We start from the raw sequence: 26,278 nt of genomic DNA, 5'->3' as shown, positions 1-26,278 counted from the left end.
TTTAGAGACGAAAATAACATCAACCTAATTCAGTAACCACTCAAGAATCCTTACTGCTGAGGTCCATTGAGAAGAGATGCCCAAGTCAGAAAAAGAAATGGTCACATTGATTCATTTTAGAAACAGTCCAGCAGGCCTTCCCCCACTGTTTACATGGTTGAGTTTCTGGAACGAGCAGCGTGTGTCTTCAGCAGTCGGCTTTCGTCCCCCAACAATGAGTTCACCCAGGAATGATGCTGGCACATTCCCATGGGAATAGCTTCACCCTTTCTCAGCAAGCTAAGAGTGGCAAGTACACCGGTATGTACTTCTGTGCAGCTTCGTCAGTCAGGCACCAATATTAAACTCAATCCAGTTATGAGGAATTCAGCTCAGCGTGCTCCCCGGAAGTTCCAGTATCTCAGGCTTTCTTTCTCTCCCTTCTCATTTTCAGGTTTACATGGTAAGCAGTTAAGAAAAAATCTAGCACATCTCCGCACTCTGGGGCTGTGGTCCTTCCCAAGCTTTTAGAAGACACTGGCACAGAGTACGATCTTTCAATCAGTGACTTCTAAGTGCCACCTGATCCTTAACTTCAGTAGCTTCTAGGAATCCAATCTGGGAAAATAAAACTGGTTCCGAACTGGTTTGGTGACTCAGAGAAGTGTCAGATAAAGATGACCCCAAGACTCTGAGAGATCACATTCCCAACCCCCCGTGACCTGGACTCCAAGGAACACTGCGGCCAGCCTTGGGCAGTACTGGGCACTGGTCTCCCCGTGCACATCTGCAACCACCTCAGCAACTTGGTTGAGACTTGCAGGTGGCCTGAGGCCAAGTGAGCAGAGACGCTGCCCAGGTCGCACCTTGGCTGGGGCAGCCTGAAGAGGTCTGGTACCCACAGCCCCACTACCTGAGTTTGCAATCCTGCGTGGGCCCAAGATGCAGTGGAATAGGAAAATGAAAAAGGACCAAGACCCCCCTGTCAAGATGGAGGTGAAGGTAAACACAGCTCATCTCCCATAATCACAGCAAAAACTACAACTACAGAACAACTCTCACCCGGAACTGCCAGAAAGGTGAGCTGTATCGAAGTCTGACAACCAGGGAATTAAAGAAGTCACATTCATCCAGATGGGTAGGAGGGGTGGAGACAAGGAGACATGGAATGGGTGGTCCCACACCCACGTGTGGTGGATAAAAATCAGGAGGGTTACCTTGGGAACGAGGGATCCCAGCCCCACACCAGGCACCCAGCCCCGGGGTCCAGTGACAGGAAGGTAAGTCCCCGTAACTTCTGGCTGTAATAACCAGTGGGGGTTGGGGCAGCGAAAGAAACTGTGGGATTCTCAGGCATCTCCTCTTAAAGGGCCCACAATGGACTTAGGACTTACACTTCACTCTGGACACCAGCAGCAGGGCAACAGCTGGAAGGACACGAGTGGCATACGGGAAAAACTGAAGTGTCTGGCATCAGGGTGAGTGCCAGGGGACAGGCTCCTCCTGGACAAAACTCCACAGGCCAGGCAACCACCATTGTCCCTTTCCTGAGCCCTCCCCCACACAGAGCCACACCATATCTGAGACGCCATCAACCTGGTTCACTCAGGCTGCCCCGCCCCGGCGGTTACCTAAGGCTCTGCCCCATCTAACTTATGAGTTGCTTTTCTACAATAGGCCCTGCTGCTCATACAGCAGTCAAAGCAGCTCTACCTAACACACAGAAACACACACAGGGAGGCTGCCAAAATGAGGAGACAAAAATGACCCAAATGAACGAACAGAACAAAACTCCAGAAAAAAGAACAAAATGGAGATAAGCAATCTGTCAGATGCAGAGTTCAAAACACTGGTTATTAGGATACTCAAGGAACTCAACTGAGTACTTCAACAGCATAAAAAAGACCCAGGCAGAAATGAAGGTTACACAAAGTGAAATAAAGAAAAATCTACAGGGAATCAACAGGGGAGGGGATGAAACCAACAATCACATGAATGATTTGGAACATAATGAAGAAAACACTCAGTAAGAACAGCAAGAAAAAAGAATCCAAAAAAAATGAAGATAGGGTTAAGAAGCCTCATGGACAACTTCAAACATACCAACATTCAAAGGGTGCTAGAAGGAGAGACACAGAGCAACAAATTAAAAACTTATTTGAAAAAAGTAATGAAAGTAAACTTCTCTAATTTGGTGACTGAAATAGACGTACAAGCCCAGGAAGCACAGAGTCCCAATGAGGGTGGTCACAAAGAAAATCACACCAAGATACATAATTAAAATACCAAAGGTTAAAGATGGAGAATTTAAAAGCAGCAAGAAAAAAGCACATAGTTACCTACAAAGGAGTTCCCATAAAAGTGTCAGCTGATTTCTCAAAAGAAACTTTGCAGGTTAGAAGGGACTGGCAAGGAGTATTCAAAGTGACGAAAAGTGAGGACCTACACCCAAGATTCCTCTATCCAGCAAAGATAGCATTTAGAATGGAAGGGCAGATAGAGTGCTTCCTAGACAAGGTAAAGCTAAAGGAGTTCATCATCACATGAAATATTAAAGGGACTTATTTAAGAAAGAGATCAAAACTATGAACATTAAAATGGCAATAAGGTCACAACTATCAACAATTGAATCTAAAAAACAAACTAAGCAAACAGCCAGGATAGGAAGAGAATCATGGGTACGGAGATCATTTGGAGGGCTACCAGTTGGAAGGGGGAAGGGGAAGACTAGGAGAAAAGGTGCAGGGATTAAGAAGTACAAATACGTACAGAACAGACAGGGACGTTAAGAACAGTATAGGAAATGGAGAAGCCAAAGAACTTATTTGCACGACCCGTAGACATGAACTAAGCGGGGGCACTGCCGGAGGGAATGGGGGATACCAGCGGAGCGGGGCAAAGGGGGTTAACTGGGACTATAATAGGATAATCAATAAAATATATTTTAAAAATGACCAGGACTCATTTTCTCATGAGCTGGGCCAGTAGAAAAGGTATGCATCCCAGAGCAGACTTGTAAACACGCCTGCCGTTTACCTTTACTGAAGCCAGAGAGAGACCATCTTGACGCTGCCATTCTCTTCAAAGTTTTACAAACCACAAAAAACTCTGAGTCATATTATTACTTTATTTTCCTTTTTCAAAATGTAGCAGTAAAGTCATCCAACATACATATATTTTTGTGGCTCCTTACATATTTTATTCTATCTAAAGTTAGGTATTTTAGCTCTGAGATGAAGAAAATCATCTCATTAAAATGGCAACATCTCTGGAAAATGGGTTTCATATTTATGTGATGGGAAGTTGACTCCTCCTCTATCCCCCAAAACCTCCAGTCCAGAGCTATAGGGAGACAGCTCACAACCATGGCTAACATGTGGCGTCCACGCAGAGAGAGGGCCCCGAACAACAAGCAATGTTGTTAAACTTTTAAAACAAGCAACTTTATTGTACAGAATAAGGATACTGAAGAAAAGCATCATTTTCCTTTTAGCCCTTTTACTGTTTTGCCTCCACCCAGGTTACTGCATACCAAGCGGCTATGAAGAGTAAAAACCAACTGATTTAAAGTCCCTGAAATGCATGCAATTTAGAATTCCCTAACGCACACAATCAGTTCCCAGGCTCTGAGCCGGCTTTTCATTGAGACTGTGGTGCTGCTGGCTCACCAGCTGAGTCTGTCGTGCTGCTGGGGTTTGGAGCGGCTGCTGCCTTGGCTTCTGGCTGCTGAGTGTCAGTTTTGGGATCTTCTCTGTTTCCGGCACTTTTCTTACTCTCGTCTGCGGCCACGGCACCCATGATTTCCTGCAGTGGCTGATCGCTTTCAAGGGAGCTGGGCTGCAGTTCGTAAACCTGGACTTGACCTGGGACATCTATTGCTTTCTGTTCAAGTTTTTCCAGGATGGTCTGAACTTTCCTGACGCCATCTCTCCTGGCCTGACGGACATCAGCTCGTCCTTCAGGGTCCACCGAATCCAGGGCCAGTAGCTCTTTGGTCAAATACTCTTCTATCATCAGGTATTTTTTGTCTGTCTTCTTACCTTCAAAGTTGTTCACAGCCTGTTCCAGCCCTTGCACCTTCTCCAGGATGGCTTCCACTTTCAGCACACCAGGATGTTTTGGGGGTGCCTCAGCTTCTCCTGGCTTTGGGGGTGTGGCTTCTGCTGGGGCAGGGCTGGGGGCTGCCCTCTCTTCTGCAGCCACATTCTTGGGGGCCGAGGGGGCAGCAGAAGGGGAAGGGCTGGGAGAGGGGCTGGGAACTGGAGCAGAGGGGACCTTTACTTCCACCTTCTCGGAGGCAGGCGGGGGCTTCTGGGAAACAGGTTGAGCATCCACCTCCTTCCGGATCACTTGAATCGGGATGTGTCCAGGAAGCAGATCTGGTCCAGCTGGGCCTGGTTTACTTTCAGGCTGGGGACCAAGCGAAGATTCTCGATGGGTCATGGGCTGCTGAGAAGAGGCAAGGACACAGGGATATTTTTAATAACTGGCTGAGAGTCACAGGCTATTGTTTATAGCTATAGTACTCATGAGAAAGAAAACTGAGAAATGGTTTAAAAAAAAAAAAGTTTACCAGTACAGAGATTTTCAAAGTCAGTAAGAGCTGTTACAAAATAAAAATGTACTAAAGCGTGTGACCAAACCATCTGTCACACTTCTGCCATCATGGTGGTCTATTAGTCTTCTACCAACACCTCTCACTGGATTCTTGGTGCAATAAAAAGAAAAAGAAAACCAAAATAATTTTCAAAAATGGAAAAACCAAAAACTCATGGTGACAGCTGAGCCAGTTTAACCCAAGGCAGAGTCCCGAGTGACTAGGGCTCTCAGGTGATGCATCTGCAGAGGAGTACCGGCCGCTTGTCCCTTCCTCACGCTGCATGGACAGCCTCTGTGCTCAGGGTGTGACCTTCCCATGTCCTGTTTCAGAAAAGTTGGGACTTTTTTTTTAAACCTATGACAGCCTCGTGGTTTCTGCCCAGACAGATGTATTTTTCAAGAACGAGCAAGAGGCCTAAAACAGTTAACCCTGTAAGCATTCTGCTGACACATCTACGCCAGAGCTGATACGCGGCTGTGCATCAGGCGGGGCTCCTCTCTCACTTAATGCGGCTCTAAGTCAGAGCCATATTTGTTAAAATGAGCTATGCTTAAAACCAAAATATCTTGGCTCTTCTACATTTAGGTGAGTATCTAAACCCCTTTAAAAAATCACACATACCCCAATTTCATGAATTAGGAAATAAGAATTGGGCTGCATCATTTCTGAAGTAGTACCAATTTAAATACCAAATTCCACGATACTGTCCGGTTATAATGCTCAAATCCTCGCAAGCATCCAAAAAGGGATCTTTGACCAAGCTTTAAAAGGAAGGCCATCACTCACAGACAAGGTGGACGGAAGTGGAAAGAGGATTCAATATTATTTCACTGTTTATGGGAAAGACAGTACGCAAAAAAGTGCTAGCTCTGCAGACGGGCACCTCTCGCCCAGGACTGCTGAGCTCAGGTAAGGACCCGGCGAGCACTTCGCTGTCTGAATGCCAGTGACCTCCTTTTCCACCAGATTTCTTCCGCCCACCCTGTCATCCTCAGCTTTGGCCCTGACCACTCATGGACCAGCCGCATGGCCCTCTCTGGCCTATAAAATGGCTAGGTCAGAAGTGCTTTTAGTGACACTTAAGCAGAGTCTGCTTTATGACTATACTCTTCGAAAGTGTCAAGGTCATGAAGGCTAAGTAAGGCCGCAGAGGACCTGTTTCAGACTGCAGGAGACTAAAGAGAAATGACGGCTCGGCGCAGGGTTCATGACCCGAGATTAGATCCGGAAACCGGGGAAATGGCTACAGAGGACATTTGAAGATGGATTGTGTATTAGATAACAATGTTGTAACAATGTTAAATTTCCTGATTCTTATAAATGTATTGTGGATATGAACGAGAAAGTCTTTCACTTGGGAAATATTTACAGAAGTAGTGAAGGGTAAAGGGGCATGATATCTACCACTAAATCTCAAACAACTGAAATACAAAAAGGAATATAGAGAGAAGTGATGACAAAGGAGACGTAGCAAAACATTAACAATAAATATGGGTATAGTGGACTTTTTTTGTATGATTCTTAAAAACTCCTCAGTGAGGCTGAAATTAATTTATAAACCAAAAGCCAAAATAAAAAGCTACGATGCTCTGTTACCGGGCTCTGCACAGTGTCACTATCAGTAGTATAAAGATACTTTGCATGTGCTTACGGGGGTACTTCCTTCTAAAGACCGTGGCAGGAGACTAATTCAGCAGGCCCCTGCCTGGGACTACCATCATCCATGGAAGGCATACCCATCCACTCAGACGGCCGACTCATCAGCCAGGCCATGCGGCTGTGAGGTATGGTCCCTGTTCTCAAGCTCAGAGCCAAGCGGAAGAGGGAAAATGAACACCTCTGAAGCGCACAGAGTAATCGTGAGCTGAATGTTAGGAACTCACGAGGAGCCGTGAGAAAGGTGAGCGGGCTCCACAGAGGCAAGACTGGTTGGTTCCTGCAGGACGGGCAGAACCTGGACTGTGAAGGCTTCTCGGGGAGTGGGTTCAGCGTGAACAAAGGCACGGAGGTGGGCATGACAGAATGTGCTCCTAGCATGGAGGAGTACCGGGGAGGAGGGAGGCAAACTTCCTGCAAGACTGGAGACGAGGCTGCGGCTGGGGTGTGGAGGGGGTTTGGAGGGCCCAGGAAGGTGGGCACAGAGTCATGTGGGCCCAGCCATTCCCCATCGTGGTGGGTGGAGCCTGCCCCAATGCAGCTGCACTGAAAAATGAGCAAAGGCTGTGGAGAGCACGGAGGGCTTACAGCCAGCCCCGGCCCTGCACTTTTGTTGAGGACCAGCCATTTCCAGGAATCACTTTCCTTCTGTTACGTGTTTGTAACAATCTAGGGAGGGCGGATGGGGGACCCAGAGCACCCGCCCCTAAAGAAACGCTGTTGTAGTCAGTCTGGTGACACCAACTCTCATACCTGAGGCCTATCGAGCACGGTGTGCACACGCTGGAGCAACGGGGAGTGCCCTGGTGTGCTGCTTCTGCCCGGAGAGCTGTCCCGGCTGGACGCACCCCGGACAGGTGACAGGAACGGGGATGCTGCCCGCACAGGCCGGGGCTCCCAGTCATCCCCCTGGACCTTGTGGAACACGGGCTGGTGGGCCTGGTACTCGCCCTGCTGAGCTGGGTAGTGGGTCTTCTGGGCTTGGTGGAAGGAGGGCTGGGCCGCCGGCCGGCCGACGTTCTGCTCGTGAATCACAGGGATGGGGATGTAGCCCCGGGGCAGCTGGTGGCTGCCCAGGCTGCTCCTGCTGGAGGAGGAGGGCAGGCTGGCCGAGGAGGACGAGGACGAGCAGTCCGAGGCGGCTGGAGACTGGGATCGCTGCAAGACAAGGAGGGTAGAGGTGTGGCTCCAGGAAGGACCCTCTGCCTGGCCCTCCGACCCTGTCTCTGTCATGTGCCTAATCAGGACAACAGGTTAGCAGGACCTCCCACCTGTACGCCTCTCAGTGTCAAACTGTAGTGGCTGGACTGGGAGCTCTGCAGCCGCGAGGCCTGGGTTCAAACTCTTGCCAGCTCAATAGCTTCCCGAGCCGCGTCTACGATGCAGGAAAGGGAGCCCTTTCCCTCACTGGGCTGGCGAGAAGATGAAATAATCTGTCTGTGTCTCAGCCCAACCACCACAAACAACAAGTGCTCAACGCACTGTACTTGTTATTACATGTCACTTCATTTCCTTTTTCCTTAACCCTTTCCCAGCTAATCCACACAGAACTCAGCTGGGCACAGGGCGCTGTGTCCCCTGGCCGCCCAAGGAAGGCCAGACCCTTTTTCCAGCTGGCTTCTAGGAGTCCTGCCACCTCAAATGTGCTCAGATGTTTCTGGCTGATGTGTCACATTTGATTTTTACAACAAAAAACACTGTAAGTATAGGTACTGCTTCTATAAAAAAGGCCAAGAGCCTCCCAGCATGCCACAGTCTCTGTGACTTTTTGCCCCCAAGCAGTGAGGCCAGGCATCCCGAAGAGGGCCGGGGAGGCGTCCCAGGCCTGGGTGCAGACAGGGAACGAGGATCTCTGCTCCAGAGCTGTGCCTGCAGACACAACGCACTGGTCTGCAGACAGGAAAACCAATGACCTTACCGCCGAGGAACCGACGGGTCCACTGGCCCTCCAACCTCGGCTAAGAACTGGATCAACAATTATTCTTCAGACATTTGTGCACTGAAGTATTGGCTTCAGGCTTAAAACCCTATCATAAAGCAGCTGCCTTCCTGATGCCTTATTTTGGAGTTCCATTTAAGCTGTGGGACACTGTGAGGGCAGCTATGCTGTCTTGTTTTCACATCAGTGTAGCTCCAAGCTGCTCACGCTTATCTGCAAACACCGAACTTAGCAAACTACCGCACAGCATCTCTGTGTTTCTGAGCGAGAAAGCCCAGTGAAAGTAAGGAGCATCAGATTAGGAGCCAGAAGGCCAGGTTATTGTCCCAGCGATGACGCTTCCCCTTCATGAATCTGGACCAAGCTCTTTGTCCTTCTGAGCTGCAATCCCTTAACTACAGAAAGCAGCCGTGATCCCTGCCCGTCTGAAAAATGCACCTGTGAAACGCTGGTGGACAATGCGGGCTGTCAAGCTGTCTTTGCTGGGTGACCTCTGATGCTGCAGGCCAGGCCCAGATGCCCCGCATTTCACCAGGGGCCCGGCCCAGGCACTGGCAGAGTCTGGGGCCAGCCTTAGCAGCACGCCAGCTCCCAGGTCGCACCCACAGGCCCAAGAGCCAAGCCGCTCCTTACCTCAGGTTTGTGGGAAGCTGGGGGCTGGGCTGCCACAGCTGCCACCGCCTGTCCACTCTGTTTATCTGGCTGGGCGGTTTCCGCCACACCCTGCAGAGGTGACTGGGGCCTCTGGGCTGCCTCGGTCCGGAAGCGCTGCATCCCGGGCTGAGGAGTGGCAAAGAACGGGTGCGGCTGCCGGCTCTCGGTGCCTTCATGGAGGACAGGAATGGGAATGTAGCCTGGTCGGAGCTGGGGGTACACGGCGTGGCCTTCCCTAGTGGGCAGCGGCCTGGAGCCCTCCCGGGAAGGGCCATTTGCAGAGGACGGTGTTTCCTAAAACAAAGTCGGAAACACAGACGGGTTAAAAACTGGGAAGGAAACATCTCTGAAGATGAAAAAGCATGGTGCTGAATATTCCCACCTTCTAGAATGATCCTGGGCCCCCCAGCATAGGCCAGCGTGGCTGAGCACAGGGAGCACCGCCCCCCCCCCCCCCGCCCCCAACACACACACAGAGGCTGCTATCTGGCCCGCAGTTTAAGAATTAGAGGCATCAAGGGAAATCAGATGAGCCAAGGTATCTGCTCCATTTCCCACACCAGTAAGACGCGTTTCTTTTCTGGGTGACGACTGGGCAGTGCAGTGTGTGGGAGAGTCGCTGTCTCCCAAACCTTCAGGGACCCAGATCGGGAGGTGCGAGGAGGATTCAATTCCAGCTCTCTGCGTCCTCAAAGGTCCTCCCATTTCCTAAAAAACCAGCGGGGTGCTGCACCCAAACGCAGGCTGCAGCCTGGAGATCCTTGCAGAGAAGGGGCGGCAGGGACAGGCTGCCGCAGCCGGAGTATTCTCAGAACTAACTGCAAAGAAGGGAGATGACGCGAGGGACGCAGCAGCAGCACAGGATGAGAACAAAATGCAGGGATTAAATGTGCTGCCTCTCTGATGCCTGCAGAGCCTGCTTGGCGAGGGACTGCTGGGGTCCCTCCATGTCCCCTCATGAAGTCCTCCCTTCAGCGGCCTGGCTATTTTGGGACCCTTGAGAAGGCCAAGTTCCAGATGTACCACAGAGAGATCCTGTTTCAGATGACAAGGCTGGCCAGTCTTCACCGGGCAATGTCATTTCTCACCAGGCAGACGCAGGGCGACCAAAGCCAGGGAGGCCCCAGGCTTTCGGTCCTGACCATTTCCTGAGCCCAGGATGGTCCTTTCACAGAGGAGGGGGCTGCGGATTTGTGCCACTTGCACACCTCCAAGTGGATCAACTATTAAGAAAGACAGTGATCCCTACGTAAGGAGGCATCTCTGAACTGGGAACAGACAACAAAAGTCAGGACTCTAGGAGCTTGTGGAGCATGTAATTCCCACTGTGACAAACTCGGTCGCCAGCAAGGGAAGCCGAGGGCTGATTTGTATTTTGGGTGATGGACCACTAGAACTTTGCCATGCTTCCGTACCTGTGTGCGCCAGGTGTCTGACCCTGGAATTTAGCCCTTTCAAACCCACCCACTGCTTCCCTCGCGCTGAGCCCCTGCCCAGCGGGCCTCCGGCACACAGGCGAGCCGAGGGTGTCGCTGTGTCCTTGGAGACACCAACCAACAGGCACTCTCAGATTAGAATACCCACGTGCTCGGGGCGGCCACATTATTTTAGCCTGCTCAACTCTCAGGTCATCCAAGAGCAGGGAGTGGGTCCAGGCTGCACATTCAACACCGAATTCCTGCTGGGAGACAGGCACCAAGGGAGGCAGCAAGAAGGACCAAGAAACCCTATGCTACTTGGTGCTCACCCCTAACACGCCGCCAGGGCATTTTATCCACTCACTGGACACCCTCCCTCCAGGCTCGAACCAGGGCCTCGGCAAGTCTTGGGGGTGGGGGGACAGGGGGGCGGCGCCTCTCTGCTGGCTACCCAGGGGCACTGTTACCTCCGGCCACCACCAAAGCCTCATGCCATCTGAACACTCCAGGGAGCTGAGCAGTTAGCAAGCCCCCCCCCCGCTCCCGACCACCTCCTGGCGAACGTCCTGCTACTGAGGCACTGGGTACAATGGGGTGACCAAACAGCGACCATGACCCATGCCACCAAGGGTCTTACCCATGACAGTTCAAGGCGGCATGGAACAAAGGGGAAGCCGAACTGCCTGAGCCTGGGAGGTCCTGCAGATAGGGAAGTGCACAGTCTCTTCCAGCCAGGACAGGCCTCCCCGAGACAGGGTGCAAGTTCACTCTGACCTCCATCAGTGACAATTCCGGGGTGATTCTCTTAGCCTCTGCGGGCCTTACGCCCCTTACCCAGAAAGTGGCAATACCCCGTCCCAGGGCCACTCTGAGGTTTTATGACAACAGTCAAGAGGGACGCCCAGAAGGCGACGCACACGTGTGTTTCCCTCCCTAAATAGGCATGTGATTACGCTACTCATGACCCAAAGGGTCGAAGGATCGAAACTGAAGGACAAAGTTGCACGATGTTGATTGGGGTCGGAATGGTGGCTACCCAGGAGGACACGGTAAGGACTGGGGAAGGTCTTGAAAGAGCCTTTTCAGGAAAGAGAAACGTACTCTATCTTTTTCTGGGTAGTGGTAAATGGGTGTACACCTACGTACAAATTGGTCGAACTCAACTTCTCTGGGACCCCCCGCTGCCCATCCCCTGCCACTGTCCACCCACACCACCGGCTCTCACAGACGCCAGGCCCACCGTCCCCGCACAGCCGGCGGTTAGCTGGGCCTCCGCCTCGGACCCTTCCAGGGCCCGCAAACCTGGCAGGCCTGACTGGGGCCGGCCTGCCGGGAGCTGTGCGTTTTATGCATCTCACTGAACGCATTCTGCACTCAGCTCTAGAGAAAAGGAAAGGAAGAGGGAGGGAGTCCCTTTGCTTGCCCCAGGGACTGTGATGGCAGAGACTACTTCCCAGGGCCAACATTCGACCTGGGTCTCTGAAGAAGTGCCACCCTGGGGTCAGTGGAGAAAAGCATGCAGTCCCTGTAGGCAGGGGTGGGGTGTCAGAGTAGCAGCAGGAAAGGGGGTGGCCTTGAAGGTAAGTGCTGAGCTGAAGACGGCTGGAGGCCCAGGGGGCTGAGCTGTGAGTGGGACCCCGCGTCCACTGTCCTGCGAGCTGCTTCCTGACAAAACACCTCACCAAGGCGGGAGGAATCGAAAGGAGAAACCAGGACACATCAGGAAATAAGAGAACTCAGAGGCGAGAGCAAGGAAGTGAGGGCAAAGCTGGGGACAAGGGCATGAAAGGAAGGGTGACCCAGGAGGAAGAGGGAGGGAAGGGGCCCAGGTGCGCGCTGAGCCTGGGGGTGACTGACATGCGTCTGTCCGCGGGCACAGGAGGGCTGCGGGCGGCCGGGGGGCTGCCCGTCCTGCCGTCCTGGGGCCTGCACTCCCGGCTCCGCGGGAATGAATGCCCCATGTATCCGTTTAATGAAAAGCCACGCTTCTCTTCATGGGCCTCAAGTCTAAAAGGCAGTGGCTCCCCTCCCACTCTGGCGGGCTTTTGTTTAGAAAAACACTGCTTTACGTTATTAATAAATCACATCAGTTTTACAGAACAGACAACTAAACACTTCTACATGGATGAGTAATTTAAACCAAAAATGAAACTCCCACCTATAACACAGTCTAGACCAGGAACGCAGACACTACCTTCTAATGTTTCTACTCCATTGTTAGAGCCCAGTCAATAGCAAGTGCTTCAACTTTCACTGAAAAGCACCACCCAAAAGAGTGAATTAAATTGCCCTTTCTATTTTCTATGGCTTTTTCACCACAATCTAGTAAAAAAAAATTCTTTTTAATTAAATAAGTTTTAAAATATAACTAGATGTCTCTTCAGTTCCCTAAGAATTGGCCCTGGCTGGTGTGGCTCAGTGGATTGAGCACCAGCCTGCAAACTGAGAGGTCACCAGTTCAATTCCTAGTCGGGGCACACGCCTGGGTTGTGGGCCAGGTCCCCAGGTGGGGGGCGTGTGAGAGGCAACAGATCCATACATCTCTTACACATTGATGTGGCTCCCTCTCTTCATCCTTCTCTTCCCCTCTCTCTAAAAGTAACTAAATAAAATCTTTAAAACAAACAAACAAAAAAAATCCTCCAAAGCATGACTCAGAAGAATACCAAACAACTCCATGAGATAGCCAGGATAGAAAGCAAGAAAAATTACCCCAGATGAGCCAAAATTTGCCCTACTGAGCACAAGGTATTTTTCTTAGAGAAGCTTGGGGCCAGGTTCTGAGCTTGGGTGAGCCCTCGGGTTTATACACGTCTTGCCTGCTTATTAACAACACACCTAAACTTCATGGCTTGTTTTTAATCACAACATGGGTGCTATGTACAGCACAGCTAGGAGACACGGGAGATTTGCACTTGGTCCTAATCCTAGCTCTGCCCTAAATATTTGTGCTACATAAGCACCTCACATCCCCTCCCTGGACCTTAGTTTCCTCAGCTGAACAATGAAGGGGAGCCCAGGTGTTCTCTAAAGCAGGGGTTCTCAGACCGTAGGGAGCTCCAGGAGCACCCGGAAAATGCAAACGCAATGCAGACGCTAAGCCCAGCCCCAACCAAGTCTGATCCAACAGAAGTGTGGGACCGCCAGCAGGGCTGTATTGAGAAACTCTGACCTCAGTGAAGTTCCTTTCAGCTCTGACGGGCTCCGTGGCCTCTGATTTCCAGCGTCCCTTCTAGCTCTATGTATCTACATAAAGCTCGAAAACATGTAAAAGTGGATGTCACAGAAACCTAAACAGGACCCCTCTAACGGCCGGAACTCCAGGGGCTTCTACCAAACGAAGGGGAGGAAGCTGCTGACTCCCCTTCCCCCTAGAAGGGCTCCTGCCTTAGAATCAAGGCAGGAGTGACTGTTGTCGGGTGTCTGCAAGGTGTTTGCCAACCGCCCCGCTGAGGTGTCGCATGTGCACTGCCTCAGCTGCTGTGGGGACAGCCTCAACCCATCCACCACCGGTTCCCTGCATGCACAGAGAATGACCTCTGAACCCTAAAAAAACTGCTTCACTAAAAGCCCCCCAACCTCGGCTCCCTGGTACACACACCACAGCTCCCATCCCTGTGGTCAAAATGGAGGCGATGGCAACACGGGAACTTGGGGCTGCCCCGGAGTCGGCCGACGGCTCTGGAGTCTGAAGTAGGACACTGATTCTAATAAACTGGGTGTTTGGGCCGGAAGAGCCTTCATACCAGTTAGGTGTTGCCTTTTACTATTGACACGTCAAAACTCCTACAAGAAAAAAAAAAAAGGAGGGAAACAAGAATCCTGGAAGTCCCCACATATCTAGGACCAAGATCAAAATTAAGTGGCCTGGCATGCCTCTCGCCCGCAGGAAACAAAACGTAAGACGAGCTTCCTCCTGAAGCGCAAACAGAGAGCCGAGCCTCAACACCCTACCAAAACTTCCCATGGGTATCAAGGGCCACAGAAATCAGCTGAGTATTACTGCCCCTGATATGTAAACTGCCATTTGTAGGCCCACAGCCAGAGTTCCTTTAGTTCCCACTGGATTGTGATAAAGGGTCACCTCGATGGCCCAGCCCTGTTTAGGGCACGTTATGGGTAAATTCTGAGTAATAAGCAAAGGCCCCATCCACCAGAATCCATTTACAGCACTCCTGCTATGACAGGAGTCTGCGCTGACCACAGACTCCGTCGGTCACAGCTGACTGCAGGGTTTAGCTGATACATACTATTAAAATAACATGCATCCTGAGCTAGGGTTGATGAGGTGGATGCCCCTCCGTGTTTCTTCTGGGGAGAACTTTCACAGCATGAAACTCAGCGTTGCTTCCCTTCACAGCTCAGTCCAGCAAGCTGGACAAACCAGCACGTGTCTGGGCCTTCAAGTTGTCACCCTGGGCTCTAATCCCTCCCTGCTGCTCACCAGCTGTGTGCCCTCAGAGAGGACTCCTTGCTACTAAAAAGACTCAATTTCCCCAGCTGTAAAAATCCATCTTTTACACTCATCTACCAGGGAGTTTTGCAGGGTTTAAACGAGATAAGGCACAAGGAAGTCTTTGTAAACTCTGAGCTGTTCCACGCTCTACACAATCGCGTTTCTCCATTCCACAGTTACTGATGCACCCAGCTCCGCTGTGCAACAGCTGGTTGGACCTATTGATTGAGAAGCCTAATTCGTCAGTGGTCTCATCAAGTTGGTAATGAGCCTGTTAGAGTTGAGAGCCCCTATAGCTGAGTCTTATGAGCACTGATGAGCAAGGAGGCCATCTTCTCTGCTGAGAACCGTATCTCAAGTTTCACAACCTGGAAGCAAACAAAGCCAAAAACAACTCCCCTCTCCCTCCAGCAGGCGCCAGCCTGCTGCCCTGAAGGGGCCTGCACTTGGGACAAACTCACCGCTGAGAATCCACACACAACTTGCAGTGGCTGTGGTTCCCTGCGCACATGCCCAAGGCCCGGCCCAGCCAGGCTGGGACACGGGAGGATCTGCCTGGGAGCAGAAGGTCGCCAGTGTCCCCGCCGAAATCCTCAGTGCTTCGCCCACCTGCGAGTGATCCCCAGGCCAGGCACCAGCACCCGCAGCTGCGTTCTCCCCCGCTGGAGGGAGTGCTCGGGGCTCAGGGTCGGCACCCGGCTGCCCCAGTCCCCCACGCCTGGAGCCCTCCGCCCAGGGTTCTCCAGGGTTCACGTGTGGGTGTGACCCAAGGTCACACGGGAAGTGACTGCAGAACCCAGCCAAGAACTCCAGTCAGGACACTCCCAGCTCCTGAACTCATGGCTATAGGGAAATTAAACACTTCCAACCTCCTCTTCAGAAAACAAAAAGAGTTGGAGCACCTTCTTTAATCATCTAAAGCTCAAACCACAGATGGAAAAGTACCTGAAATTTCCACACCAGGAAGCACACTGTCTAAAGTTAGATTAAGCGACCTCCTCCTGGTACATTTCCATGGGCTTCTCAGGCACTTGTCTCCTACTAGCCAATCAATGGGCTCTTCCACCTGCCAGAAGCCAGCGACTCAAGTGCCTGTTAGTATCAGGGTACAAGGGCTTCTCTAGGCACGCATTTTGTATAAAACACAATTTCCCAAAAGAAAAAACCTCTAATTCATCAACCCTGGCTCGGAAAACCCCCAACTAATGGCGGCCGCCTTGGGGGAGAATTCCTGGGGTACTCTCCCCCCACCCGAAGCAGCTGCTCACAGCATTCCTCCCCAACAGCCACACTCCCCCGACAGGGCAGTGATGATTAGAAAGCCCCTCCTTTTCCTTCTGTGCTGTGACATTTCTGCTCCTTAAAGCTGGGTCCAGAACAGCTGGGTAGATGGCTGGTCCCAGGTTACTGTGACTCAGTCCCCCCGCCGCCCAATACCGACTGGGCACCTAGTTCCTGCCTGGCGCTGTCCTCAGGCCTGCGCAGGGGTGGGCGGTGTGGGGGGGAGTCTAGGGGCTGATAGGGCCATGGTTCCAGAAAGCCCAACAGCCTTCATGTGCCGCATCCTCGAGTCGCTGCCCAGCTACACCCTACCCTCACGAGGGGCATGGGGACATTCTAGAAAGGGAGCTGAGAATGTCTGGACACTGGCTGAAGGAAAGTCAGTTAAAGTGACCCAAGGGCGGTAAGAGGAGGTCTTGCTTCTGAAAAACAAAACTTATGGTCTGTCTGCCTGGGAGCCGTCAGACCCACACCCAACCAGGACCGTCTGCTGTGTGCGGAAACCGGACGCCTACCTGTGACTCCCTCCCTGTGACTCCCTCCCTACTTCTCAGTGGAAGCTGTCAGCCTTTCCGCAGACTGCACACACGCAGCAGGGCAGACCCTGACCCACCACCTCCCATGCGCCACCCCCACGATCCTCACAGCCTGCTGGATGGGCATGACTGTGTGCCCATTTTACAGAAGGGAAGACTGAGGCCCTAGGAGGGCATATGACTTGTCTAAGATCACCAGAACCCGATGCCAAGGCCAGAATGCGTTAACCTTTCCACTGTTCCTGCCCCACCCACGTGCTGTTCGTGGCTGCTGTCTTCAGACCCTTCATCCTCCCAGGGTTAGACAAAAAGTAAGAGAAAAAGCACTTGATTTTGCCCGGCTGAGCTGGGCTGAGGCTCAGACCTGGAACATTCAGTTCAAATGTGCTCTGGGTCAGGGCGCCAGCGCTGCTGCTGAGTCACTGCCCGGCTGAGGCACGGTGGAGAGAGTGTGGGCACTGGGCTCCCTTCTGAGTCACCACAGTTCCACCCGGCAGCAGAGCCGGTCACCAGACGCTCGGGACCCATAGGACTCATCCGAGTGGCTCGAAAAATGAAGTGGCTGCCTTCCCTTCTGCACACGCATGGGCTTTGTTCATTCGCTGTCCAAGAAGAAGCTAAAAACTGGGGGGCGGGGGGAGCTACCATTCTACTTAATGAACACCAAGGAAGTTATTTCGAAATGGGAAATGTCTGTTCTTCAGCAGGATGCTAAGCAATCTGCAGTGCAACGTCTCACCTCAATCACTAAGGCCTCGGCTCTGTGCCGGGTGCTCCTGGGCAGCTGTGCTGTTTACAGGCTCCTGACACAGGCAGTGAGCAGTCTGCAATTCTGGGCTTTTCTGAACGGATAGTGTGAATAAGTAGCTCACTCTGCAGTGTCTGATCTTACTGTCAGCCACAAGGGAAAATTTTTTAAAACACACACAAAAACCTACCCCAGCGCCATGAGGCTCTCTGTGCAGCTGTGGATTAGTGAGTCTGGCCACTGTCAGCCACCAGCCTCTCCAGCAGGCCTGCTCCAAGATGCTGTGTCATTGGTGGGGACAAAAAAAGACTTTCTCCAGACCGCTAAGAATGCACCCAGGGAATCAATACTGAAGTCCTCTGTCTGTGGGGAAAAGGCCATTCAGAAATGCGATGACAAGGACTCGGCTTCTTGGGGACATCTGGGGACGTCATTGCATTAGCCCAGGACAATACTGCAGCGCCTGGAAACCAACAGAAGGCTTCCTGAGACACACGCACAGTGTGCGCTTGGGGAAGGGCCTCCTTTCTCTAACCAGCCCGCCCACTGCGGGCCCAGGCCTGTGCTTTACTCCTCTCCACACAGGGTCATTTGATTTTTACCAAGCTCGCAGACCTTGCCAAGCGTTGAGAGGCAGAGGGATGAAACAGACAGACTCTGCCTCCGGAACTGTCAACCCATAGGGACGTGACCCCCCCAGGCGAAGCATAAAGTGCCACCTTTTGAAGGAAAGATTCAAATTAAAGTAATGTGGAGTCCAGAGCAGGGTCAGCCTGCCTCCTAACCCGAGAGATGTAGGAAATGCTTCGTGGGGAATGGCACTGAAGGAGGCCTAAGTGTCCTCTACGTGGCACTCACCCCGTGAGTTACAGAGAGCAGGCACTCAGGAAATTTCGGATGGAATGAATGAGTGAAGAGTTGGGCCCACCTCCTACGCTCAGACCCAGGCTCAGGAAACAGCCAGTGTTTCTCATCAGCTGTACAGAGGTGCACTCAGGCTGTTCATCTGCAGGGCCACGCCTGGCGAGCCCTGAGTGTGAGGGCTTTCAAGAAGGCCCCGAGCGGCGGATCTGTCTGTCACCCCTTGCCGGCTGCAGTCGGGTGGGAGTCAATCTCTGGCCACAGCAGCCTTCCTGTTTTGTCACAGCTGACAGGCCCCAGGCCAGGCACACCGCCACTCCCAGTCTGTTTTCTCCTGGAGACGATGCACCTGAATGTTTCTATTTTAGAGAGCTGCTCTGAGGATTTGAAGAGATAAGGTTTGTAAAAGCACCGGCAAGTGTCTGGCATATATAAATACGTTGACAGACACACACAAAAATATCGGGTTCATTTCTTCCTAAAGAAACTCTCTGGTTAAGCTTTTGCAAACGGCCTGGCTTTCTGAAAAGCCGCCAAGCCCCTGTCCCCCAGACATCTTCACAGAAGTATGCAAAGACTTAATAACCCCAGATCTCTCACAAGGTTGCACAGTGCCAAGGGGGGGGGGTGGAGGTTAACCCCCACATCTGCCCGAGGAGGGGACCCCAGGGTGCAGACTTAATTTGGGAGCAACGGGGAGCCTTGAGCAGCTGGAGAAATCCAAGCAGGCAGGACAGAGGTTTCTTCGGGTTTCAGCACTAGCGGGTCCTCAGAGATCCCTAACAAGCACGGCCTCTGCCTTCTGCTCCCACTTTCTCTCTGTAAGGTGCCTTAAATATTTACAAGCAACGTTAAGCCAACAAAAATGTGAAGGAGAAAGAGCAGGTTTGGTTTGTGCATGGTTTCCTATTTTTGATGATAAACATCAGATCATTTTAAACCATCAATAGGAGAGAGTAAACATGTAGAGTGGTTTATATAAGGCCACCGTGTGTCATTCCAGAAAGGAGAACAGCCCTAATCAAGCCTTGGGGGTGGTACAAAGCTTTCTGACTCACAACCAGCCCCAGCGGCATCAAGCAGCTAAGCCTTCCCGACCCTGGCTGACGTCACACACCTCCACAGTTGCTGTGGACCGGCTCGACCCGCAGAAAGGGCAAATCGACTTGACCAAACAGGAGACAAATTATGTTCAGTCTTTGCATCAGCCAAACACAGACTGTTCCCCAGAGGGGAAAAGGCAGGCTCGGATGAGCTGGACTTCTAAGGCGTCCCGTCCCGCCATGCTCTCCCTCCACGGCACCCCTCCCTCAACAAATCACTGCTCATCCCTGGCAAAGGAATTTGCTTCTTGGTAACTTGCAACTTTCTGGAAATACAAAGGAGAGAATGGCCCTTCATTTCCTGGCTGCTCTGATCCTTCTAAGAAGCACAAGAGCCTGCAATCGATCTTCAAAGAGCAAACTGATCTCAATCTTCAAAAAAAAAAAAAAAAATCAGGAGGTTCTGCTGAACCTGAAGCAGAATAAATGGGTGTCTCTACCTCAGTCACAACTCAGAACATTTGCAACTCCCTCTGAAAGGATGTTTGCACCCCTTTCTCGCGAGGCCCGAGTGTACTCTGTCAGGTTGTTCTGGCAGCTGCTGCTGGGAGGGTAAGACAGGGAGGGAAGACTGGCTCACCTCTTCCCGGGGTACCGGGGGGTCCCGGGACCTGCCACCCTGCAACTCCATCCCTCCCCACACCACCCCCACATTCGCAGTCCCAGAAGCCAGGCACCGGGGAGTTTCACCAAGGAAAATGGAAGCTCAGGCAAAGGCTCTGCAGATCAGACGGTAAGCAGGCGCCCTGTGAGGGATCCCAGGGCCCACACGCAGGCGTACTGTACTCTAAGTCACAATCTGCCACCCTTCCTCCCCTCAGATGAGATCACTGCCACTCAATGACTCCCAAATGCCAATCTGGCAGACTCGAGAATCAACAGGGCAGTTCTTGTTTGAGTTACGGATTTCTGGACCCTACCCTTAGCAATCCAGACTCAACATGGGGAGGGGGCGGGGGTTGCGAGTGACACAGCTGGCAGTCTGTGTTCTTAAAAGGCTTCCCCGGAGACTGCCAAGCTTGGAATCCACGCTGGTGACCTCCAAGATCTGGAGAGCTAGAAAAACCCTGCTCCTGGAGAGAGGAAGGCCCCAGGGGGATCGTGACGCAGCAATACAGCGGCAAACTCCAAAGTGGCTGGCCCCTGTTTATCCAGTGAGGAAAGCCCAGGGCAGGAGCGGCAAGGGCACCGTGCATCTCCTGACTCCAAAGCAAACGCCAACCTCTCTGCCAGGGAAGGGGCCCAGGCTGGTATGAACCAGCCAGGAGATTAGGAGATGCCCATGTGTGCAGAAAATCGATATCCAGGAAGACTACAGGCGGGGAGGTTCACTTAGAGTGGAGCTGGACAAAGCCCAAGGTCTTGGCCTCCAGCGGTCCTGCCTCAGCACTGAAGGGCAAGACACCTGCTTTCACTTGCCCCCTCTGTAAAAATGGAGATAAAAAGTCACTCTGACCACCTTGGGGAAATGTGAGAGGATCGACTGCGGGAAGACTGACTCTAAGACCAAATGAAAGCCGTTCCTCGACCAACACGGTTGCACTGTAAACACACGGAAGCTGTCTTCCCCCAAAGAGGGCTTTCTCTGTTACTCCTGCTCAGTGAATAGCTCTTTATTGACTGAGAGCATCTCCTTTGAATGCAAGGATGCTTGGAGGGTCCTCTTGGCTCAGGTCCTCCAAAACAGGCCTTTGTTTTGTGCCAGGGCCCTTTTCTCATTACGCAGTAAGAAACCAATTTCTAATATAAAGTTAACACTGAAGGGTTTTTTCATTGTATTTAGTCCAGAGTAGGACGTAATTTGTATAAGCGAAAATGAATTAGTCACCCAGATATCCTGTGTCTATCAAAGCACAGGTTTGAAAGCCATGAAGCCCAAAAAGCCAATGAACTGAAAATTAGTTTTTGCTTTATGTGTCAGTGCCATACTGACAAATCTCAAAAGATTAATTTGGTAATGAGAACTTTTCTTGAGTGATCACAACCAGCCATCACCACTCAAGTAATCACAGCACAGAAATCAGACACCCAATAGTTGGTGGCCAAGAGGACACAAAAACAATCAAATATTCCAGCCCACACACTGCACAGTTTCATAGAAATTCAAGATGCCTCTACCTTCTTAACAGATACACTGCCTCTTCTTAGAACTTTCTGGTGTGGTTCTCTCTTTGCTACTAGCACTGGCTGAATGACCTCTGGAAACTCACTTTGAGTCTCTGAGTTTCTTTCTCAGTATAATAAAGAGGCTGAGCTAAAAGATCTCTAAGGTTCTGTCAACTTTAAAATTCTGACTTGAATTTTCAAATAAACTTTTCCAGCATCAGATTTCTGATTTAGATGCTTTTATTTTCCTTTTGTTGAGAGTAACAGTAATTCAACCTGTTTTTTTCCACCTTTATGAAACCACAACCTAACACATCCATCCACTGGATGGGTGCACAAAGATCGCAACTTGCCAGGTGAGTTTCACATAGAAAACAAAGTGCTGGTGATCTGCGTGGTATACCACACACTGCGTGGATATGTTCAAACTTGACCTTCACTCACAACAAAAGGTGCCAGGAGCTTCTGACTGTCCCTCTCTCTATAGGAAGGAAGCCTCAAAATGATTGTTTCTTTCCTTCTTTTTTTTTTTTAAACCACACTAAAGATCTACATCCACACAGGCTGCAGTAACAGGGTTGGTTGGAAATAAGCTTTAGTTTTACCCAATAATAGACTGGATACACACACAAAAATGTATAATTTATGCCTCTTGTACTAATTACAGCTACTTCCACAAATTTTCAGAAATAAATATATAATTAATTTCTTATAAATGTACATTGCTGAATGTTCAATGTCTCAAGATTGGGCACCAGAGTTTTATCAATATTTTAAAGAAAAAGAAACTTCATAAAATGAAGGTGGATAATATAAGTCTCCTAAATTAATAACCATTTTTAATTTTGTGAATTTTTATGTCTTCAAAATAACTTACTAGTTCTTTACAACTCTTTTTTTTTTAATTGATTTGAGAGAGAGAAAGAGAGACATCAATTTGTTATTCCATTTATTTATGGATTCATTAGTTGCTTCTTGTGTGTGTCCTGACCTGGGATCAAACCCCACAACCTCGGTGCAGGAGGAGGATGCTCTAACCAACTGAACGACCTGGCCAAGGCCTCTTCCTGGCTTTTATTTTCATTTTGCCCAGAAAACCTGAGCTGTTACCCTACAAGTATACTTCCTTTTGAAAAAGCCCAAATTTATAAAAAATTATAATAACTGTACAATTAGTTATAATTTTTTTGATTAGTGAACTCAGTTCACATTTTTATTTTCAAATCTCGGGCTCCTAAGGGTTAAGTATATATACCCATACATATATGTAAATAAAACTTATTTCTGCTGTATTCACAAAAGTATTACTGCTCAGTTATTTGTATATTAAAAACAAATCCTAGACTTTTTAATACCATAACAAGGAAGGGAATGTATGCCATTTAAAAATTTTTCTTTCTAGCCAGTGTGAGGCAATGTGGTAAGGCGATGGCCAATCATAAAACAGTCTCACATCTTTAGTTGAGAAACTGCCTGGAAGAAGAGAATCTTGTTTTTAACAAGTCATGCTAGAATAGATTCCCACTGGAAACAGCTTCAGACAATACAATTTTAATTCCAAATATAAACAGGAAAGAAAACAAAAGAATGTTATCTACATGAGTCTCCTGAGTCACTCTGCCTGAGACAGGATAGTAAAGTCAAGGTACCCCTCAAGCAAGCTGAGTGAGGTACAGTGGGAGCTCAAACTCCTGAGACCACCACCCAAGCTTCCCAATGTACCCTGGCGCCAGGCGAAGCGCGCTCAGCAGAGTGAAACCAGGATCTCGCCCCGGGAAGCTGGGCTGCGACTGGGCCTGGCCCGGGCCTCGGGTGCTGACCAGGCCGGCTGTCCCTCGCGGAGCCCAGGCTAGCTCCAGCCACCCGGCCCTCGGCCCCTCGAACCGAGCCGATGCAGGGGACCTGGAGCCACCGCACGAATCGTGCTTCCCAGGTCGACCCCCAGAAACCCCCTGCGGCCCAGGGAGGGGACCCGTAGGGGCCCAACAGGCCGACCCCCGGGAGCTGGTGCCGCCCGGAGGTCCAGGCGCCCCTGGTGGCCTTCACCGACCTCCGGGGCTGGGGCGTGGGGTGCGGCGGGCACCTGGCGCCTCACGTCCCCGCAGCCCAGCCCGGCCCAGCTGTACGCCCCCCACTCCCACGCCCTGCCCCGCCGCTCGCCGTCGAGATGGGGGGCCTGGCTCACCTTAGGGCCCTCGGGGGGCACGCGCGGGTCGTTCCACGTCGTGGTGCGGCTGTTGTGATCCACGAAGAAGGGCCAGCCGGTCTGCGGGTCGATCTTGATCTCCCAACCGGGGGGCAGGGGGTCGCGGTCACCCGCGCTGTTGCCGGATGCCGTCTGCACCATTGGTGAGTGGGTGGCAGCGCTCATGCTGGCTCGCAGTCGGCCCGGAGAGGAGGCCGGCGGGGTGCGGTGTCGTGGGGTGCCGGGTCACGGGGTGCGGGGCCTCAAGGCGCCGAGTCGCTCGCGGGCCGCGGCCGGAGCAAGAGCCGTACGCGCCGCCGACGTGTCCGGGAAGCCGGAGCTGGGCACCTTTATGAATTAAAGGAGGGGGTGACGTGGCCCGAGAGGGGTGGAAGTGTCTGGAAATAGCTTCCTCGCTGCCAAAGGGGAAAGGAGGAGATAAAGGGAGGTAGCAACTGGCCGGCTAGAAACTTCTGGTCCCATCCAGAGAAGTTGGCGGCGGCGCGGATTGGAAGCGGAGCTCCGCCCTGAGTCATCGGCTATAATCGTGGCCCGGCGGGGCGGGGCGGGGCGGGGCCTCCGCGCGGCCGCCCCTCCTCCACTTCTCCCTCCTTGCACCTCGCCCGGGCTGCCCGGCGGTGAGCGGGGCGGGGGCCGGGATGCACCCGCGAGATCCGCCTGCGGCTGCGGGCGTCGTCTGTGTGTCCCAGACCGGTTTCGGTTTTCAGACTGGTTCCCTCTTCTTGGAGCCGCGCGGGCATTCCCGGGACTGGAGTCCGCGCGCGGCGTGCTGGCGGCGACTCCTGCGTGTAAAAACAAAGTCATTGTTAACCTTTAAAGTCGCTGGTTTTAAACGAGTTTCGCCCAACCTCTACCCTGTTTGCTCCCTCTTGTAGTGATAATCGGAATACTGGTGTGTCTCGGTACGTTTTAATCACTTTGTTTTTTCTTGTGGGTTCTGGAATGTTGATCTGACACTGAAGAACTCAGGGGGAAAATGGAAGTGCAAATGGAAATTCACCTGCCTTCCTTTTGAAACCTAGAAGAATGAAAGATTGCAGCAGCACATGGCTTTACACTCCTGAACCTTGTGTCTCAGTCATAGAAACTATCATTGCAGCAAACGACTGTAAAGGTTTCACATTCTTTTGGGTTTTGGTCCTTTTTATGGCAGAGGTTCTCGCTATGTTAAACCTTGACCTCCATTTGAGAAGTAAGGACCAAATTGAAATGAAAAAAATTTTTTTTTGTGGTTGATTCAGTGGTGGTTGGTCTTGTAACCTCAACCAAGCACAGGGTTGAGGGAGGGGGAATATGCCCTCAGAGGAAGAATGGGAGGTTCCATTTTAGATCCCTAGGCTCATTCTCATCCCCAGAAACATTTGAGAAGTTGCCTTGGACTGATAAGTGGGCTCAATTTTCCAACTCAAATTCAGAGACTATGCTGGAAGCCTCAGAGACAACACCTCTTGTCTCTAACAGTAACCTCAAATTACCCCTTTTGGAGCAGATGCTAGAGAGGCGTGCAGATCATTTCCAGTGGCATGATTCCCATTCACATAGGTCTACTCATCAGCCCTGAAGTCCCAACACTCAGTTTTGCAAAAATACAGAGGTGGTTAAGCCCCAGGGACTGACTCAGATCACCAAACCCACAAGAGACTGATGCATAAACCCAAATGCCAGTGCACTAATTTACCATAAGAAGTATTATTATTGAAAGAGGTGGACCCTCAAGTTCACTGGTCAGTATCTATCTTATTCTTCCCTATATCTAAAGCCCTGAACACAGGGCTGGGCCCGGAGCCCATACTCAATAAATACGGATGTGTACCAAAGATTGACTCCAAAGTGAGTTTTTTATTTCTATCTTCTTTGCTTCCCACTACAACGACAACACTGAGAACATCCTTTGCTGGGCCTCCCCACCCTTCCTCCCTCCCAGACAAAAGCGGGCAGGAAGTAGGTTCCTCTGGGGTTAATTTTGCTGCATCTGAGATTCTGAGAGCTGTACTCCCCCAGGGGCTTCAAATGGGTTTGTCCAGCATGCAGCCATAAGCCTTGGAGAGCTGGCAGGTGCTGAATAAGGAGGAGCATGTCTGTCCTTAACAGATTTTTTTTTTCTCTCTAGTCCTTAGGACACTCGTTTCCTAAGTTCAGTAGACTGCATGTTTGTGTCCTCTCAAAATTTTTATGTTGAAACCTATTCCCCAATGTGATGGTATTAGGAGGTGGGGCTTTTAGGAGGTCCAGCCCTCGCACAGGGGAGCAGTGCCCTATAAAAAAAAAGTCAGAGAGCTCCCTCGCCCCTTCCACCACATGAGGACAGAGTGAGGGGACAGCCATCTATGAACTGGGATGTGGGGACCTCAGCAGACACTGAGTCCACTGGTGCCATGATCTCAGACTTCCCAGCCTCCAGAACTGGGAGAAATACATTTCTGTTGTTCCTAAGCCACCCAGTCTGTGGTATTCTGCTATAGCAGCCTGATTGGACTAAGATACCAGGCCTTCCAGAGTTCATTTTCCCAGATCAGAAACTTAAACAGGACCCTGGATTTTTGTTTTTCTCTTCCCATCCAATCATCACCAAGTCTGTAGATTCTACTTCCTCAATATTTTTTTGACACTGCTCTCTCCTCCTTCGGTGCCACCAGCCTTGTCCAAGTTACCCTTATCCCTCACCTGGACCTGGCAACAGCTTCTAATCTTGTCCAGGTCCTATCCATTGCTGCCATGGCAGCTGACTGACGTTT

General features: G+C 51.2%; 1 protein-coding gene across 2 annotated transcripts; it reads right to left on the bottom strand.

Moving 5' to 3' along the window:
* Positions 1–3,155: 3,155 nt before the first annotated feature.
* On the bottom strand, positions 3,156–24,042 carry BAG3 (BAG cochaperone 3). 2 transcript variants are annotated; one of them, XM_054581606.1, is made up of 4 exons: positions 23,523–24,042; positions 8,808–9,122; positions 6,989–7,393; positions 3,156–4,428 (listed from the first exon to the last, which is right to left on the bottom strand). In XM_054581606.1, exons 1-4 carry the CDS (start codon positions 23,706–23,708, stop codon positions 3,619–3,621), a joined length of 1,716 nt encoding a protein of 571 aa, XP_054437581.1. In that variant the 5' UTR covers positions 23,709–24,042; the 3' UTR covers positions 3,156–3,618. The 2 variants fall into 2 exon arrangements, with proteins under 2 accessions (XP_054437581.1, XP_054437582.1); XM_054581607.1 differs by having other exon boundaries at positions 3,156–4,425.
* Between the last annotated feature and the right edge of the window lie 2,236 nt (positions 24,043–26,278).

Source organism: Pteronotus mesoamericanus, unplaced genomic scaffold (genome assembly GCF_021234165.1).
Source record: "Pteronotus mesoamericanus isolate MK-2021 breed Mesoamerican mustached bat unplaced genomic scaffold, CSHL_Meso_final contig_657, whole genome shotgun sequence".
NCBI lineage: Eukaryota > Metazoa > Chordata > Mammalia > Chiroptera > Mormoopidae > Pteronotus > Pteronotus mesoamericanus.
This window is presented reverse-complemented; position numbering and strand designations above follow the sequence as displayed.